This window comes from Ictidomys tridecemlineatus, chromosome 9 (genome assembly GCF_052094955.1).
Source record: "Ictidomys tridecemlineatus isolate mIctTri1 chromosome 9, mIctTri1.hap1, whole genome shotgun sequence".
NCBI lineage: Eukaryota > Metazoa > Chordata > Mammalia > Rodentia > Sciuridae > Ictidomys > Ictidomys tridecemlineatus.
The window spans coordinates 1,424,757-1,445,119 of NC_135485.1; the positions used below are offsets into that span (position 1 = coordinate 1,424,757).

Below are 20,363 nucleotides of genomic sequence, written 5' to 3' on the forward strand. Positions count from 1 at the left end.
CTCATGTTCAAACCAAAATGACAACATCCACCTCAAATGGTTCTATTAGAGATCCAGTGATAGATGTGAGTACAGGAGGCCAGTACAGAGTTGCCTCCTAAGTAGAAGGTCCTAGGGCTTGATGTTAGCCTGGGCTAAGCAGACCTGAATAATAACAGACCACAGCATACAGTTCCAAGAACAGCAGACAGTTCATCATATTAGAATTCCAAGTTATGCATGTATCTGAACTCACACAAGACATGTTCCTTATTCACAGTTTCTTTATTTAAGTCTCAGTTACCTTTTTCATGCAAGCTAATAATCCATCTATAAAGGTTGACTTGATCTTGTGAATCTAAATAACAAAGATGAGAGTAATCATTTTCTTTACCTAAGTATTTATACAGGAACAAGTGCCACAACAGCATTTCACACAGTGCAGGCATGTGCTACTTCAGTCCTCAGATGACCTCGGATGGTGCCAGGATTGAATAACACTGACCAACTGAGAAATAAGCCACCCTTCCATTTGAAAATAAATCTATTATTCTGTGAAATTCTAGATTGAGTTTATTACAAATCTTCTTTTTGGAAAATTGCAAAGATATTGCAAATAAATAAATAATCAGCTTAGGGTCCCCCATGATGAGCCCTTTCTAGTTCTCTCCCATTCTTGACCTCACTTCAGAAGAAAGGGCCTGTTTGGTACCAGTGCATTCTACAGACAGCAGGTCACAGGCTCAGTAAATAATAGGACTGGTTGTCTAGGTAATGATAGTTATCAAAGCGGCTCATAGAGAACTTGTGACATAACCGGCAAGTGTGTGAACAGAAAGAGGAGGAAAGGGGGTTTGTCCTTAACCTTGGCAAACACTACTATGTAAAGATAAAAGGCTGCCTGAAGGTGGGGGACTTTTGTGAGTGCTGGTGGAAGTTGCATCCACACAGAGGTCACAAGTAAGGACTTGTTCTCAATGTTCTTCCACATATGAGCCCATGGGCTCTCAGGACTGGATGGGGCTCACTTGAGACTGGAGTAAGAAGGTGCAGGAAGGGGTGCTAACACAAGGCCAGTGTGAGAGAACCACAGCCTCTTGTAACACTGCCAGCACACTTCAGCAAACGTGAATTTGTTCATAGAGAGAGGGCCTGGTTCTTCCCCCATCACACAAAACTTTTAAAGAGTCAACTTACCTGCCTGTATTCCAAAATTGTCTTGGGTAAGGGATGAAGGTCTTGCAGAGAACTTAACTACAAAAAAAAAAAAAAAGAAAACAAACATAAATCACCACCAAAGTAATTCCTTCCTTCATTTCAATATTTCAAGCACTTATTTTTAGCCAGAGAAAGTCCTAGCAATAAATGGTGAAATTGAGCATATTTTCCAAAAAGAAGATTTGTAATAAACTTAGTCTGTCAAGTATCTTAATCCTAACCTCTTATGAAATCATTCCAATGTTCACACATCGGAGCTAAAAACATTTCACATATGCTTGGAAACAGGTTCTCTGAAGATTTGTATTAGTGAAATCTAAATCCCATAGAGGTGAGTAAACTGAGAAAATACCTACAAAGATGTGTATCAGTGGTTTTCACTGACACCCAATATTTGACTTTTATACTAGTCATCTGGGTATAATTCCAGTGAGGTAGCACTGGAATATGATTATAAACTTTTTAGTCAATTTTAAAAATCAAAATATAGCATACATATAGGAAAGTGCAAGATCATAAGAACAGTTTGTTGAAGTATCACAAAGTAAACACAATTGCATAACCACTGCCCATATCAAGACACAGGACAGGGGCTGGGGCCATGGCTCAGTGGAAGAGCGCTTGCCTAGCATGTGTGAGGCACTGGGTTTGATTCTCAGCACCACAAATAAACAAATAAATGAATAAAGGTCCATCAAAAACTAATAAAATTTTTTTAAAAGACACGAGATATTCCACAACATGAATTTTGGCTAACAAATGCCACAGTTCTGCTGGGCCTACACATACAGAGGAGTTGTGATGAAAAATTCTGGCCCACTTCAGCAAACATGCTGCTGACTCTCCAGGATAGATGCCACCTTATCCCCTCAGCAGCAATGTGCGCAAGTTCCAGCGCCTCCTCACCCTTACCAAGGCAAGCAGTCATTGGTCTTGATTGAGGCTGTTTTGGTAGCTAAGAATTGTTATCTCTGTAGTTTTAACTTGTATTTCCCCCAGTGAATCATAAAGTTGGCCACAATTCATGTATTTATTGACCAATTGTACCTCTTTTTTTCCATTAAGCTCCTTCTAGTCTTTTGCTCTATTAAAAAATTGGTTTGTGTGTCTTTCTTTTCTTGATAGTAGAAATTTGTTATTTATTTAGCATGATAGTCTCCAGATTCATCCATTTACTAGCAAATGTCACAAAGTCATTCTTTTTTACAGTAAGTAATAATCCACTGTGTGTGTATGTATATATGTGTGTGTGTGTGTGTGTATATTTCCACAAAAATGGGATCTTAGCTAGAATAAGATAAATTCCATGCTAATAAAATTAATCAAAATGTCATGTACAACTAAAAAGAACCAACAAATAAATAAAATAAAAGTAAAAAGTATTAACTCCTCAAAAAAGAAGTGTTTGATCATATGAAACTGTGCAAAAGTACTGCAAATGTTAAGGACCAGAAACAGAGGCTGTAGACTGCCTGCAGCCCTGCTGCCTTATCAAAAGCTGTGCTGGTTCCTGACACTGCATTCCTTTCTGATCTCCCTTCCACTCTGCCACTCCAGTCTCTCTGGCACCTCCTTTCTCTGTCCTCTAAGTATCAGTTTTTCACGGTTGAACTTCATGGTTGTAAATGTTGACTGCACATCAGAATTAGTGGAGAGCTGGCCCATGCCTAGACCACCCAGCTGATCCTAACTTAGTGGATCAGCTGTGTACCTGGCATCAATGTTTTCCAAATTTCCAGTCAGGGTGGAGGACTACTGCCCAGGGTGACTGCAAGAAGTTGGCTGGTAGTTTTTGTATATGTTTTGTATATGTTTTTGTATATGTCCAGAGTTCCATCCCACAGATACAGCTGCCCATGGTGCAGTAGCACCTCACATGTTCTTTTGTTCTAATGGACCCAAGACTGAATGTTTGACATCTCCAAATAAACCATTCTTCTCTCTATTTTCTCTGAGTAGTAGCCCATCTATTTGACCATGTGCACAACTCAGAAAACCTGTAACTGCACATTGCAACTGTTGCTCATACTCACAGTATATATTTTAACTCATCTGTTGAAGGGTGCCTGGGCTGGTCCTATAGTTTAGCTATTGAGTTGAGCTGCTATAAAAATTGATGCAGCTGCATCATTATAATATGCTGATTTTAAGTCCTTTGGGTATAAGCCAAGGAGTGGGATAACTGGGTCAAATGGTGGTTCCATTCCAAGTTTTCTGAGGAATCTTCATACTGCTTTCTATAATGGTTACATCAATTTGCATTCTCACCAGCAATGTATGAGTGTACCTTTTCCCTCATATCCTCACCAACATATTCTTGTATATGTTGTATTCTTGATGACTGAAATCCTTTTAAAAAAATTTTAAGATGTTGATGAACCTTTATTTTATCCATTTATTTATATAAGGTGCTCAGAATGGAACCCAGTGCCTCATACATGCTAGGTAAACACTCTACCACTGAGCCACAACCCCAGCCCCGATAATTGCCATTTTAACTGGAGTGAGATGAAATCTTGGAGTAGTTTTGATTTGCTCTAGTTGCTGAAGGTATACTCATCTTTCCTGCCAAGTATCAACATGATTAGGTGAAAAAGTATTTCCTGATATTCCAGTAAACTCAGAGTTCTGTGGAAGCTCTGCAAACGCTTTCAAATGAAAGTGTATTTTCCTTGCCTCTGCTTAGCACTACTTCAACCGGAAACAAAACATAGAGAGCACACTGAGAACTAATTAATGAGTCAAGTTTCAAGCAGTTAAAAATTCAAAGTGTTCTTGCCAACGAACATTTTTACATATATTTGTTGATTGATTGTATTTCTCCTGTGAAGTGTCTGTTCAATGCCTTAGCCCTCCAAATTTATAATTACATTTTAATTTGTAACATTGTTTATTTGTACCTCATTTTTTACCATTCTTAGCATAAATTTGTCTGTTTAAAAAATACATATTTAAGATCTATTCCAAAGCTACTCAATTTACTAAAAGTCTGAATTCCTCATCTTGGCCTACAGCATAAAGGGGTCCTCATATACCTCTTAGTTGGTCACCAGGCTACAGCGTCAGAAGTCTGAGTAGCCAGAGTCTCCCCGTTGCCTGGCCCTGCTCCTTATTCTTGCAATGGGCAGTTCTTTATCCTCAAGCTTTCCCTTAAAAATCATTCCTGCAGAGTTCTTTCTGGACAACTTGACCTAAAGTGTGCCACTCTTCCTGGCATTTTTTCCTCAGAATCCTGCTTTCATGTGAATGGGTCTCATGCCACTGGACACACATGCTCCTGTGATGGTTAATCTTGGGTAACTAGATTAAAGAAGACCTGGAGATGGTGAAGCATTCTTTCTAGGTGTGTCTGTGAGGGTATTTCCAGGGCAGATTCACCTGAGTCTTAGACTGAGTGGGGAAGATCCATCCTCACTGGTTGGGCAGCACCATCCAATCATCCAGGGCTCAAACACAACAAAAGAGCAAAAGAAAAGTGATTTTTTTCTCTCTCCTGGAGCTGGGGCATCTTTCTTCTACCCTTGAACATCAGAATTCCAGTTTCTCCAGCCTTCGGACTCCAGCACTTACATAAGTAGCCCCCTGGGCTCTCAGGCCTCTGGTCTTGGACTAAGAATCTCACCATCAGCTTCCCTGGGCCAAGACCTTCATACTTGGACTGAGCCATCTGACCAACATCCCTGGGTCTCCAGCTTGCAAATAGCCAGTTGTGAGACCTCTAAATCTCCACAATCACATGAGCCAATTCCCCGAAGAAATTCCCTCTCACGTATCTATATCTCTATATATCCAATTGGTTCTGTCTTTCTGGAAGACCCTGATTGGTAGAGTTAGTTTCTCACTGGTAGATATTTTACGACAACACACACCCTTGCCCCACAAACTATAAACAATGTCTAATGCAGAGCCAGGGCTACAATAAATGTTTATTGATAAAAGAGAGAATACATCTGTTCTGTTCATGGCTTTATCCCAAAGCCTAGCAGAACACATACTGCATACTAGACACCCAGCAGAGCATATACATGCCTGCCCAGGAGACCCCTGTCACTTCAGTTAGTTGGGGGGTCTAAGAGGCTACTCTCAGAAATGATGAATGGCTGGCCCAAGCTCCCTGCAATACAGAAGTTTGACTATCAGACCAGACACTTTTCCAGCATCTGAATCCCCTATAATGCTTTGAGAACATGTGACTTTATTGGAGAAAGAACATCAAAGCTTCCTTCAGCTTGTGGTTAAGAAGAAATCCTTGTCCTTCCACTCCTGTGTGTCTTCTGAGGGGTAGGAATTCTCACTGTTCCACAGCAGAATTGTGGAGCTCTCCGCTGGACACCATAGGTCTCCAGAACAGCCTCTGCTTTCCACCCTATGTTGGGGAGCTCTGCTGGTGAGTGTCGGAGAACTGGTATTGTGAGATTACAGGCTCTGACCACAGCACCTTTACCTTAGAAATCAACAGAATATCTGAAAAGCCCCCTCACATTTGGAAATTTTAAGACACGTTTTCAAAGAATCAGCGATCAAAGAAGAAGAAGAATTAAAATTATTTTTAAAATGTGTGAAATTAAATAATATGTAAAGAAAGTAATACATGTGAAAATTTGAGAGAGTCACTCAATATTTACTGAGTATTGGTCCCCAGGCATTGTTCCAATCATTGGGGAGTTGCAGGAACAAAGCTAGGTCCATGTCCTTCTATAACTAAATCCCAAGTCAGGGGAGCTGAGCAGTAACAGTTCATGTGTGAAGCTTGGACACCATCATCAGCCCAGGAATGTTATGAACAAAAGGGACAGGAAGCAGAGGCAGGAGCTTGGGGTGGGGAAAAGCCCCAGGATTCACCATGGCACCAGAAAGAGAGCAGGAAGAATAAAGGGAAGTGGCAGGAAGGGGTCTTATTTGTGAATTTAGAGCCATGGGCAAGTATTATCTAGAAAAAGTCATCTTCCAGATATACAGAATGAACAAACAATATGACTTGTAAAGAAGAGAGTAAGGTCAATGTGATTCATGTCGATCATGTCTTTGTGGGAAAAAAACATTAGTCTCCTTGTTAAAGTCACTGTCTCAACTCTGTCCATAGGAAGGCACATCAAAACTAGGAGGTAGTCATGCTTTATTCTTATACCACTGCCTATCTGGAGTGGAAGGTGCTGTAAGGGAAGGGCAACAGTATCAACTGATGCCAGGGCATAAAATGAACCATCTGGGATCCCCATATACAGATGCAGGCCAGAGGATAATGCATGGATTTCCCAGGTGACACTGCTGCCAAATCTTTAGGGCTCACTGCCCACCTCTGCTCTCCAGGTGAGATTTAAGTCAGTATTTCCAGAAAGACGGGGTTCAGCTCCCAGAAACCCAGTGCTCTGAGAACCAACAGGCATTTAGTTCAGCCCCAGCAGACACTAGTTTTTGGATGATTTGGTTCTGGGAACAAAGTGAGGGCTTAGATGTGTACATGCTACATTCTAATGGAATAAGCAAATAAATGCCTAAGATAACTTTAGGTCATGGTAAGTTGTATACAGAAAGTAAATAAAACAAAAATAAAGAAATAAGGAGGACTGAGGACTTTACTGCAGTTTGGGTGACCAGAGCAGATTTTCTAAAAGTAATATTAAAGCAGACTATCATAAGCCAGCAGGCAAAATCTGTGGCACAGTCTGGAGACTATGGAAAGAGCTTATGCAGAGAGCCCCAGGCAGCCAGCATGCTCAGAAAAGCACATCAGAGACAGGGGAAGGGCCAGTCCCCTGGGCCAGGGACATATTCAAGAACTTGGGTTTAATTCTGAGGGTGATGGAAAGGCACTGGAATTTCTAGCCAGGTCAGTAGCATGATCTTTTTTTAAAATATATCTTTATTTTTATTTATTTATTTTTATGTGGTACTGAGAATCGAACCCAGGGCCTCACACATGTGAGGCAAGTGCTCTACCACTGAGCTACAACCCCAGTCCCAGTAGTGTGATCTTTTTAATGTTTTTAACAGAAGTAGGAGTTAAAGCAGGGGGACTGCTAGGAGGATTGAAGTCATCCAAGTGAGAGAGGATAAAGATGGTGAAGTGAGAACAGGATCAAGGAGGCACCCTCAGGACATCTTTTGTAGGAAAGGACTGGGACTTGCTGTGGGTAAAGATGAAAGGAAGTCCCAAGTGCTTTGGAGGTATGGCTAATGATGATGATACACCAGAGAGGAAGATGGGCCCTTCAGGAGGTGAAGAATCTCTTGTGTGAAGGACAGTCCAAGTACCTCTGCAGGAGACTGCTATTCACCTGCAATTCGCCTCACTTGAGAGGCAGGGTCCCACCTAGTGTACAAACCCATGATCACAGTACAAAGAAGGACAAGGGAAACTTACCACAGCCTCTGAAGTGGATAGGTGTTGCTGTGGCCCTGTTTTGGGAAGGCTCTTCCTTGGACTCAGCAGGTGTAGCTTCAGCTTTCCAAAGAGGATCTTCAACAACGCAATGCAGGTGTGTGGGAGAGTTTCAGATTGGAGGAAACAAACATCACTATTACATTTAAAACCACTAACCACTAATCACATCTAAATGATGTTTAATTTCTCATTTAGTGCTCTTCTTGGATATAAAGGCTTTGAAGTTAGGAATCTCAATATTCATCACTCATGAAAGAATAAACAACTTATTTTTCAGATAATCAATATGAAATAACATTTATAAATTCATAAAAAACATCTCTTAACTCCTGAATAAGAAACATTTTTTAAACATCTATAATCCCAGCAGCTCAGAGGCTGAGGCAGGAGAATCTTGAGTTCAAAGCCAGCCTTAGCAAAAGTGAGGTGCTAAGCAACTCAGTGAGAACCTGTCTCTAAGTAAAATACAAAATAGGGCTGGGGATGTGGCTCAGTGGTTGAGTGCCTGAGTTCAATCCCTGTAACTTCCCCCTGCCCACCTCAAAAAAAGAAACTATTTTTGAAAGAATCAAAATTTAGCATTACTTCTCGAAGTTGATTATTACTCATTATAAGAAACCGTTCTCCTGCAATAAAATGGGCTTCCTGCTCCAGTTCCTTGAGACGAGCCTGAAAATGGGATAAGCACAATTAATAATCATTCACAGTTTTCACAATTTAAAATTATTTAGTTTGTTAATCAAATAATTCCAAACAGAAGCTCTTAATAAAATAAAAAGCACTCTGTAATTTACTAAACTGCAGATTAAAAATGCATCTTCTGACTCTTGGTGGAATTCTAGGCTTATGCAATCACCCTCCCCCAAAGTGAGGGAAACAAATAAAAGATTCAAAAATAATAATAATATAACAAAATATATAACAAAATAAGAGAGGGAAAGAAAGTATTTTATAGTAATATTAGGGCTAGAAAGGGATCCAGCATCCTATGAAACAAGACAGAATATATAAGTAACAGGCTCGTATCCAGAATATTTCAAGATGCCCTATGAATCAGTAAGAAAAGAAATACAAATGAGTGAAAGACTTGAGCAGATCCTTTATAAAAAAAAGAAAATTATAATAGCCAATGATGATAGAAAAGTGCTAAACCTTATTAGCAATTAGGAAAACAAAACCAAACTTATGTGTTGTTTATAAGACCTCAACCTTATCATTTGTGGGGGAATACGAACAACTGACACACTTTTCAAACAATCAATATAAAATAATGCTCAAAAATTCAGAATAAACCTCCCTTTTAACTCCTAAATAAGAAATGTATGGCTCTCAGTGTTTGGCAGACACCAGTCTCAGGAGTCCACAGCACTGGGCAACACAGAGTGATGAGGTGAGGTCAAGAAACAGAAGGCTGAATATAAACTACTGATTTACTTACAGTCCAAACTAGTCACACTATATTTCTTAGGCATTGAAGTGGGAAAACAATAAAGAAAAACAATGTGAAATGACTACAAAAGCTAGCAGCAAGGATTTCTGGCAGGGAAGTGCAGAGTTCTGGGCATCCCAGGCTTGACCCAGGTGATGGTTATACCAGAGTTTCCTTTAAGGAAATTTAGGTGAAACATCTTTATGTATTTTTTCATGCAACTTAAGTATCTTTCTATATTTTTATTAAAAAACAAACAAAAATTCCTTCACCAAACGCTAGGGGGCAACAATCTTATAAGAAAAACTTAACTTTGGAGGATCCTGAGGATCAGTTAAAGCAATTCCCCAAATACGCATTAAATGCAGTGCCGCCCCACCCAACCTACACACACACACACACACACACACACACACACACACACACACACACAAAGATGCAATGGGGTTTAATCCTTCAATGCTTGATCCTTCCCTCTAGGAGTTTGAGAAGAGAAAGAACAGTGTTACCATCAATCTAGCACTAGCAAGGAAAGAAAAAAGAGTGGAAATTACTAAGACCTGCCACTGGGAATCACTTACCAAACTGGAGAAAAATGACAAGGACAGAGTCTGAAATAATAACTTACCCCAAGAAGTATGGATGTCCTTTCCATTTCTTCCTTGTTCACCTGAATCTTGTGGTTTTCCATCACTGTAATTCAAACTCCAAGTCAGATCATGTCCACATTGCAGTAACAAATCCCTTTCGGTAAAGGTGACAGTCTTACTCCTCATGAAGACCACAATGACAGCACCTGCAGCTGGCCAACCTCTGCAGAGGGTCCGTCAGGAACATCCACAGTGCTGGCTTCAAGGTGGGCATGAGCATGGGCCCTGCATTGGCCAGCCCCAGCCTGGCCCTTCACACACTCTGGTTGGAGAGTTGACTTGGCCAGGGAGACTCTGCTCTCCTGTGGGCCAAGAAGGACCTGGCAGTCTAAGACAGAAGAAAGCCCTGCACAGTTCTTACAGGGAGGGTCTCAAGACTGCATCAGGCCAAGCCAGGAAGGGCACAGGACACTAAGCAAACATGAGAGACAAGGATAGCAGTTAAGATATCTCATGAGACCTCCTCCTTCTGGCCAGAAAGAACTGAATGTCAAAATCATTGAGTCCTTCTAGTCTAAGAGATAGTGCAGCACAATCCCTCTTCAGGGCCCATGAGATATAGTATTTCTTCCTAAATAAGCTAAAGAGAACACTCATTTCCAAACAATGTAGAATTCTCTACAAAAATGACTATACTTTGTCTTCGTAGCAACTTACCTGCCAAAATTGGAATCAGAGGAATTTCCAAAGTACAAAATAGTTGCCATAAACCATGAACCTATGAAGTAATAATAAGGCTACTTTAAGTTACATTCACATCAGCATTTTGTTGAAAAGCTACTTGACTTTTTTGAACTAGAATGAAGACAACTCCTATCTAGGTGGGTTTCTTCCCCAACATCTATTCCTTTCCCTTGTTTTTCCTAATAAAACTCCTACTTCCATTATATATTCTACTTTATCATCATGACCTGGTAGAGACAGTCACAAATGGTAGATAGGCTATGCCCCATCCCAGTTTTCTTTACTTTCCCATTTTAAAGATTGATTTAAGTATCTGTAAACAGTTAGCCTTTAATTTTAATTTTAGTTTCAGGACAAGCTTCCTGAATTTCCATCAGTTCACCTAGACTTCACTGCCCCTAGTCGGGGAGTGTGTCAAATGGCACTGGAGCCCTCGTTCCATGTACTCAGAGTATGACATCCTCCCCACTGACATCACCTCCTGGGCTCTTCCTTGGAGTTTGTTTCTATTCTTTCTTGCTACCATCAAGAAGTTCTGGGTCTTATTTTCTAGCTCTCCTCCTCCCCTGCCCATTTCTCTGCCTATCCCTCCAGACCCATTCTCTGCCTTGCCCTGTGTCACAAGGTAGGCCCAGTCCTGCCAGGTCACATCACCAGGCTCCCTCTCTGTGCTCAGGTGAGTTTCCCCTGTTAGAGCCCAGCAGAAGGGCAGGACAGAAGGGAAAAGAAATAGTTCAACCTGGATCCCAGTAGAAGAAAAGTCCTGGCCACTGCCTGTCCCTGGAGGTTTCTCCATCTTGCTGCCCCCTTCACCATGCCCTTGCCTCAGGACACTGTCTCTTCCTTCAGCTCTTCTCAATTGTCCCTTCCATGGCCATGGCTTCCCAATAAGACTGACTGAGGAAAGCTGTGTCCATTTCACCACCAACCAAAGCATTTAGCTTTCAAGTTAACCACAGCATCAGAAACAGCCCAGTTAAAGGGGAGGCTTTGAAACATGCTAAATTATTTTAAAACTTCAGATTTTATTATTCTGATCTTTTCTTTTCTGAGTGAAGCACAGATTAATTTGGCCTTAGAACAAATGTTTCACTTCCTTCATGTTCAAGACACAGTGATAGCACCTTGCAAGTACGGGTGCAAGTGGACAGACAGCTCTTGTACAACCAGAACACATAATAAAATGTCTTGCCTTCAACTTGGAGCACAGGTCCATTGTAAGTCTGTAGAGTGTATTCAAGTTCATATGTATGTTCTTATTCTTTAAAAGAACAAAAGTTAAACTTCAGACAAACTTGGCTGCAATGCTTATCACAACCTGGGAATTGATATGACTCACAAAAATGTTCCTAGGACATCTCAGGAAGCTCTCAACTTCAGATGTTACATCATGTATATGGTGGCCTCACCAGTGACCTCAGGTAGACAAGATTCAGTCTACATAAAGCACTGTGCTAGCATGATCTATGAGTAGCCAGACACTTTCCCAGCCCAGGGTTTCCCTTCATTTTATAGATACAAAAATAGAATCATGAAGAAAGTAAATACCCACAGCAGTGAGTAAAGAAGGAAAGCACAGATCTGGCCTCTGGGATCCCACTGTCTCCACTCTCTCAGCTCTACTACCCTGCACCCACACAATGGCTACCATATTTCACATTTGCTTGACCATTCTCACCCTAAGATGGACATCTGCAGAGGCCCTGGGAGACAGAAAGGGGAGATGGGATGCACTGCAGCCCCTATGACACTCAGTTGAAGTCTCCCTCCAATATAGCCCAAGGACCTCCTGCTCAACACCCCACTCTTCCCAGTGGCTCCCAGACTGTTTGCTGCTAATGGCCTCAGATTAAAGTAAGCACTCAGTGGGTCAGTGGCTGCACATGCCCTGGAGGGCTCTCCAATCATTTCCTCCCATAAACTACTCATCAGAGGATATGCCTAGGATCACCTCTATGCAAAGCCTGTGGCTGCCACCTGACAGAATTCCACATGGCTGCCTGCAGGAGCTTTCTCAATTCCAAAGTGACCAAGTGACTCCTTTTAATAGTCCAGGATGGGCTAGATCTGTGGCACAGTACAGCTGTGTGAGAGCCCCACATGTGACTGGCTTCAAGAGCTCTCCCCTTTTCTCCTCAATCTGCCCTACTTCTCCAGAAGATGGCTTTGCCATCACCAAGCTGCTCCCTCTACTTAAGCTACCTTCCATTCCCAGCAATTCAAACCTCTTCAGAGAAGCACAGTGGCAGATTCACAGATTAAAACCCAGCTTCCATCTCCTGCCCTTACATGCTGCATGGCTCTCCTAGAGATACATCTAGCCAATAGGACATAAATGGACTGCATCCAAAACTGCCTCTTGACTCCGTGGAGTGAGGGAATGAGGTCTCAGCAGGAGCAGGCAGAGAAGATCCTGGCCTGGCTTAACAGTACTGCTTCACAGTTGCAGCAGCTTACACAGGGGCACCCACTTCTTGGCAAGGAGGATACATGCTCTCTGGAACTGACTTTCATTCCTTGACTTTCATCACTGACTCAGATGTGGGCATGTATAAAGAAACTAGACTTAAAATTGGAAACCCAAACTCAACAATGGCCTCATATTAACCTTGGGCAAGGTGAGTATACATTAACTTTTATGTGCCTCAGTTTCTACATCTATAAACTAGGACTGATAATACTGGGGTAAATAACTCCTTCCTTCAACAATAGTATCTCAGCTTCTATTTGGGAGAGTTTCCCTGCCTCACAGTAGGAGTCTGGATGGTCACAGGACCCTGCCTCCCTTGCTGGGCATGGACATCTGGACCAGTGAGGGAAAATAGATGTTTTCCAGAAGCTAAAACTATGGATCTTGGCTTTGGCACCATGTCCAATAGCCTCTGTCCCAGGGTCCCTATTCTTGCAAGGCCTGATTCTGCAGGCTACCCCATGACCATCTGATAAGCTTCTTTTTAAATTAAGGGAGGGCACATACCTGTTATTTACAGCCCTACCCCATGGGACACAGACTCTCCCCTTACATAAGATGGCCATGAGCATGAAGGGCAGTGTCCCACTGCAGAGGCTCCTTCAACCCTCTGTGTGCTCACCTGCAGCACTTCTACTATGTAACCTGAACAGATGGTCCCAACTGTGGCCATGCTGCTCCCCATCATCTCCTCCAAGATTCTGCTTCTCCAGACAGTGGCTCCTAAAGGCCAGAGCATCTCTAGCAGGAGAGGGCCCAGGCAGACTGAGGTGGCCATCCCAGGAGCTCAGTCACAGAGGCTACATCACTGGCATTAAGTATTTATAAATGAGCAGCTCTCTGCTCACAGAACAGGCAACAATTTGACACCAGAGAATCCATTCAGAATTATCACACTGCACATAGGATTTCCCAGGAACAGATATGATAAAAAGATGGAACTCTCGTATCCTTATTCATTATCCTCCACCAGAAATACCAAGATCAAAAGTATAAGTGCATGGTGGCACATGCCTGTGATCCCAATGACTTGGGAAGATGAGGCAGGAGGATCACAAGTTCGAGGCCAGCCTCAGAAACTTAGTGAGACCCTGTCTCAAAAAAAAAAAAAAAACCACGCAACTAAGGATATAGCTCAGTGGTGGAGGGCCCCTGGGTCCAAACTCTAGCACTGTAAAAAAAAAAAAAAAAAAAGCAGTGAAGAATAAGTAAAATGAATGTTGGTTTACTATTTATTAGACTGTAAAATAGGAAATTATTTCTAGAAAAATGTCAGGATTGTATTAAGATGTGTAAAACTTAATCTTAAAATGACTTACCTCAGGGCTGGGGATACAGCTCAGTTGGTAGAGAGCTTGCCTTGCATGTACAAGACTCTGGGTTCAATTCCCCACACCACACACACACACACACACACACACACACACACACACACACAAAATGACTCACCTTAATATTACTTGAGGAATTGCCACATGTGCTGCTCACTTTGACTGAAAAGGACTTTTCAAGGTGTTTTGCCACTAAGTCCTCAAAAGAAGGTGTGCCATCACTGGGATCTATGAGCCATGCGGCAATTCTGGGATCAAGGCCTACAAAATCAGCAACTGAAGAGGAAAATGGCAGTTAATCCTCCTAGAAAAATAAATATTGATTGCTTTTCCTACCTTGGCAAGATGCATAGGGTAATACTATTACCATTCTCTCAAATCACAGAGCCAAGAACGCATGATGTGACTCTGATGTTCCTCGACCGTCTCAACCCTATGGGAAGGTGGTCTCCATGGTTGTTAAACTAAAGAAGTGAATCCCAAACACCTAAGAAGGGGTGGGGACTCCAAGCTCACTTGGAATTTGGATTTCTTAATAATGTTTTAAGAGACTGAAGTCAGAACTCGGGCCCACCCTTACTCCTTCTCCCAACTCTCCTCTCCCTTCCCTCATCCTGAGGCAACTCAGGCTTTTTGATCACTTTTGAGCAGGCAACCATCTGCTCTTCCACACCCTCCCCTCCCTCCACCTCTCACATCTCCACAGGTCATTTATGACCCTGCATCATGATGCCAGGAACATAGGCTCCCAAGTCAAGGAAGCAGAGTAGGAACTGCCGGAGCACACATGGGATCCTCATCACTGTGCCAGGCAGAGACTGGCATTCCCTGGTGTGAAAAAATACCATAAGACAACGGGGGTACTGCATGCATCATGATGCTGTGGAAATAACACTGGCCCTGGGACAAAAATGAATAGGAAAAATTATAACTGATTAAAGTACTCTAAAATCAAAATAAAAAACAACAAAAAACCAACATAGATTAATATGGTTTGACTCAATTCTAAAGAGGAAAAAAATAAAATAGGATAAGACTTTTACAGTGATTGATAAAGATTAATCCTTAATATGGCTACCATTTTAAAAACAGTACTGCACCAAATATCTTTTAATTGAATAACAACAGTAGGCAAATACAATGAGTTTTTTCAAGAAAATTTAGTTTGAAGAAGAATTTAGTTTAGAATATTACTGTAAATATCTGTGGGACATATATCAAGATGTTTTCTAAGCCAGGCATAGTGACGCAGGCCTATAATCCCAGCAAGTTGGGAGACAGGAGGATCACAAGTTCTAGGCCAGCCTCAGCAACTTAGTGAGACCCTAAACAATCTGGCAAGATCCTGTTTCAAAATGAAAAATTAAAGAAAAAAAAGAATTGGGGGCTGGGGTTGTGGCTCAGCAATAGGGTGCTTACCTAGCACATGCAAGGCCCTGGGTTTGATCCTCAGCACCACATACAAATAAATAAATAAAATAAAGATGATATTGTGTCCAACTAAAAAATGAATATTAAAAAAAATAATTGGGGATGTGGTTCAGTGGCTAAGCACCCCTAAATTCAATTCCTACTACTCTCGCCCCAATATATATAGTGTGTGGGAGTGTGTGTAAATATGTGTGTGAATGTGTGTGTTTGTGTGTATTGCTAAATAGATAAGTTTTGGTATCAGAGTGTTTTAGGCATGAAGGGGAATTTAAACCTAAAATTATCACTCTTTAAGATACTTAAATATTTTGAATATTACTTACTAAAATAAGGACTTTGGGGAATATGTATTCTATTCCATAGTACAGAATAAAGCCCATTAAACAAAAATAACACAGTTTACCTTTAGATGAAACTATAGTCTATATCAGATCACATTACATATTATATATTTTCCAGTAACTTTAAATTACACTAGTCTAAGAGGTTTATATATACCAAAGCAGACAGTGTCATGATGTTCTCATGACTGGCAGAGTTGGAATGCTGGATCAAAGTCAGCAATCATTCTGGCTCTTTGCCCCCAAGTCAGCAATGCAGGCTTCAGACAACACTGTCTGATAACACTGGCTGGCCCCAAGGCACTATTCCATTCTACTTGCCTTTTCAAAACTCTAATATTCCATAATTAACAGTTCTTACACAGAGACACTTTTGAAAGATCTTTAGGGTCTGACAGCACCTGCACACTCTGGAAGCTGGTCCCTGTAAGCTCCTGCAACTGGCAAACCAAGCCCTATAAGGGCAAATTCCTATTGTGGGAAGAAATGCCAATAGTTGAAAAAGAGACACCAATAAGAAGATTTGAAATAAGCTATGAAAAATTAAGAAAATGATAGAAGCTATAAAAAAATCAGAACTAGAAACACTGAAATTGGATGACTTAAGAAAAATTATGCAAATGAATGACAGAACCCAGGAAAGAAAAATAAAATGAAAAACACTTCAAGAATAAAAACTAAACTGGCAAGGCACAAAGGCAATTAAGATAATAGATATATTCCTTTAAAAAATAAAATGAAAAAGAGGAAATTTTAAAGAATAAAAGAGGAGTGAGCCGCTGACCCGCCGAGCAAAATGGAACAGCTGATAAGATGAGTGACAATTTAAAATCTAAGGGATCCAACATGGCGGTGGGTGTGGAGAGATCAAGTCTCTGACCCCTTCAGCTGCGCGGGCATAGGGAGTCGTAAACTGTCTAAATGCTGTTTGCTCAGGATCACTAGGCAATGCCGAGCTGACGTGGATCTGGGGCGAACAGTCTGGGCCTCTCAGAACACACCGAGCCCAGATCAGCTGCATTCAAGCTCCGGTTCGCCTGCTTCTCGTGACTCAGCACTAACGATCCCGCTGAAATAAATGGTCGACCCTCCTGAACTTACAGAGGTAAAAGCCAACCGAGCCTTCATAGGCAGTGACCACAGGATTGAAACAGGGTTTGGGAGAGACAGTTAGGACCCACCTGTTGCATTGGTCACCCGGCAAAGGGAACGAACCATCACCATTTGCATGGGATACCACCATGGCAGAGAACTGACATCATGGGCAGAGGAGATAACTTCATTGAAGCCATTGGCGACAGGTGTATAATCCCCTAGCCATCTCTCTCCACACAGCGGGGAAACCTTAAGGGCCCCTCCCAGCTCTCCTGTGAGCGCCATAGCCAGACCGAGGGAATCAGGAGTGGCACGGGACTCGCAGCGTGGAACTCCTGGCTACCTCTCCCACCAGTGCTGACAACTGAGGTCCCTTGCACCAGCTACCGGGGGAGTGGCTACCAGAGGGCAAGCAAATTCGCTGGGGGTTCTCAGCCCCAAGCTCTACAAACTTAGGGTCTGACGGAGGCAAACAGGGAGAGTATGCCCAGACGTTCATGAAAACAGGGCTCCCAGGAGCACCAGACCTGGTGTGTAGCTAGTATTGTGATGAGCATCACAGGTGAGCGGGGCCTGGCTTGAGGAAACACAAGAGAAGGCCCTAGGCACTCAGGATTGGAGACCCGCACAGTCTGGGAGGAAGAGCTGCTGCACAGTGATTGGTTCCCACCTATTGAGAAGAGAAGCTTGGCCCAGTGGGCACAGCTCCACCTACTGGAAGAGAAGTTAATCCAACTCTAAGACTGCATTTATTATTATTTTTTTTTCTTTCATTTTCATTTTTGTTGTTGTTGTTCTTTAACTTTTTTTAATGTGTTCATTTTTTAAAATTTATTATTATTATTTTTTAAACTTTAATTTCCATTTTTTTATTATCATTTTTTATTTTAAATTTTTTCTTTCTTTATTTTCTATTTTTTTCTTTTGTCTTTTCATTTCTTTTCAATTTTCTTATTCCCCCTTCCTTGAATTCTACCTGCCTACTCTCATTCTCTTTAGTGACTTCTTCCCTTCCCTTCTAATATCTTTCCTCCCAATCATCAAATAAATTTATAAGAGTAAACAGTATCTCAGCAGTCAAACAGAACAAGAAGTAACATGAGCAGCATAAAAAAGCAAGGAAGAAAAGGAGTACAAACAATGAAGGAAAGCCTAAATATTCAGGAGGACCTAGAGTCATCAGAAAAATGGTCATATAAAGAACTCAAGGAATACCTTAGACAGATGGAAAAGAACCTTAAAGAGGATGCGAGACAGCAAATCCAAACAGTGAAAGAACACATTGAAAATGAATTACATAAACAGATAAAAGAAGAAGTTAAGCATCTTTAACAGGAGATAGAGATTATTAAAAAAATCAAACAATAATTCTAGAATTGAAGGAAACGATAAACCAAATTAAAAACTCAATTGAGAGTATCACTAACAAAGTGGAGCAAGTAGAAGCCAGAACATCAGGTAATGAAGACAAAATATATCATCTTGAAAAGAGTCTAGCCAACTCAGAAAGGCTGGTAAAAAAAATCACGAGAAAAACATCCAAGAGATATGGGATAACATAAAAAAACAAACTTACAAGTCATCGGGATAGAAGAAGGTACAGAGATTCAAACCAAGGGAATGAGTAACCTGCTGAATGAAATAATTACAGAAAACTTTCCAGAAATAAAAAAGGAAACAGATATACAAATTGTAGATGCATACAGGACACCGAGCACACAAAATCACAGTAGACCAACTCCAAGACACATTGTTATGAAGATATCCGATATACAGAACAAAGAGAAAATATTAAAAGCTACAAGAGAAAGGAGGCAGATTACATTCAGGGGTAAACCAATAAGGTTAACATCGGATTTTTCATCACAGATGCTGAAAGCGAGAAGATCCTGGAACAATGTATTTCAAACACTGAAAGACAATGGAAGCCAACCAAGAATTCTGTATCCAGCAAAATTAAGCTTCAGGTACGACAATGAAATAAAAACCTTTCATGATAAACAAAAGCTAAAAGAATTTGCAGCCAGAAAACCAGCATTGCAAAGCGTCTTGAGCAAAACACTACACGAGGAAGAAATGAAAAACAACAACCAAAACCATCAGTGGGAAGAGCCATGGTAATGACAGAGGGCGGGGGGAAAGCTATTCATGGAGAAACAAACTAAATTAAAAAAAAAAGATAAATAATCAAACATGGCTGGCAGTACAAACAATATATCAATAGTAACTCTAAACGTTAATTTCTTAAACTCTCCAATAAAGCGACATAGGCTGGTAACATGGATTAAAAAAACAAATCCAACAATATGTTGCCTCCAGGAGACACATCTGATTGGAAAAGACATACTCAGGCTGAAGGTGAAAGGTTGGGAAAAAATATACCACGCACACAGTCCTCGTAAGCAAGCAGGGGTGGCCATCCTCATATCTAATAAAATCGACTTCAAGACTAAGTGAATCAAAAGGGATAAGGAAGGACATTATATACTGTTAAAAGGAACCATTCACCAGCAAGACATAACAATTATCAATATTTATGCACCAAATAATGGTGCTGCGACATTCATAAAACAAATTCTCCTCAAGTTCAAGAATCAAATAGATCACAACACAATAATTATGGGTGACTTCAATACACCTCTCTCACCATTGGACAGATCCTCCAAACAAAAGTTGAATAAAGAAACTATAGAACTCAATATCACAATCAATAACCTAGACTTAACTGACATATATAGAATATATCAACCATCATCAAGTGGATATACTCTTTTCTCAGCAGCACATGGATCCTTCTCAAAAATAGACCATATATTATGCCTCAGTAAATATAAAGGGGTGGAGATAATACCATGCATTTTATCTGATCATAATGGAATGAAACTGGAAATCAATGATAAAAGAAGGAAGGAAAAATCCTACATCACATGGAAAATGAACAATATGTTACTGAGTGATCAATGGGTTACAGAAGACATAAAGGAGGAAATCAAAAAATTCTTAGAGATAAATGAAAATACAGACACAACATATCAGAATCTATGGGACACAATGAAAGCAGTTTTAAGAGGGAAATTCATTGCCTGGAGATCATTCCTCAAAAAAAGGAAAAACCAACAAATAAATGAGCTCACACTTCATCTCAAAGCCTAGAAAAGGAAGAGCAAAACAACAGCAAATGTAGCAGAAGGCAAGAAATAATTAAAATCAGAGCGGAAATCAACAAAATTGAAACAGAAGAAACTATTGAAAAAATTAACAAAACTAAAAGTTGGTTCTTCGAAAAAATAAATAAGATTGACAGACCCTTAGCCATGCTAACGAAGAGAAGAAGAGAAAGAACTCAAATT

The 20,363-nt window shown here is 40.9% G+C and overlaps 1 protein-coding gene across 6 annotated transcripts in view; it reads right to left on the reverse strand.

Annotated features, from left to right (window-relative positions):
* Poln (DNA polymerase nu) overlaps positions 1-20,363 on the reverse strand; it is a 162,887-nt gene that overhangs the window by 96,442 nt on the left and 46,082 nt on the right. For 3 of the 6 annotated variants that reach the window (XM_078020854.1, XM_078020855.1, XM_078020851.1), the window contains exons 6-13: positions 14,265-14,422; positions 11,538-11,606; positions 10,319-10,379; positions 9,640-9,704; positions 8,168-8,251; positions 7,562-7,657; positions 1,177-1,233; positions 284-337 (exon numbers count right to left, since the gene is read on the reverse strand). In XM_078020854.1, the coding sequence (XP_077876980.1) occupies positions 284-337; positions 1,177-1,233; positions 7,562-7,657; positions 8,168-8,251; positions 9,640-9,704; positions 10,319-10,379; positions 11,538-11,606; positions 14,265-14,422 (644 nt within the window). The remainder of the gene's footprint in view (positions 1-283; positions 338-1,176; positions 1,234-7,561; positions 7,658-8,167; positions 8,252-9,639; positions 9,705-10,318; positions 10,380-11,537; positions 11,607-14,264; positions 14,423-20,363) is intronic. The other 3 variants (XM_078020856.1, XM_078020852.1, XM_078020853.1) reach the window with 2 other exon arrangements.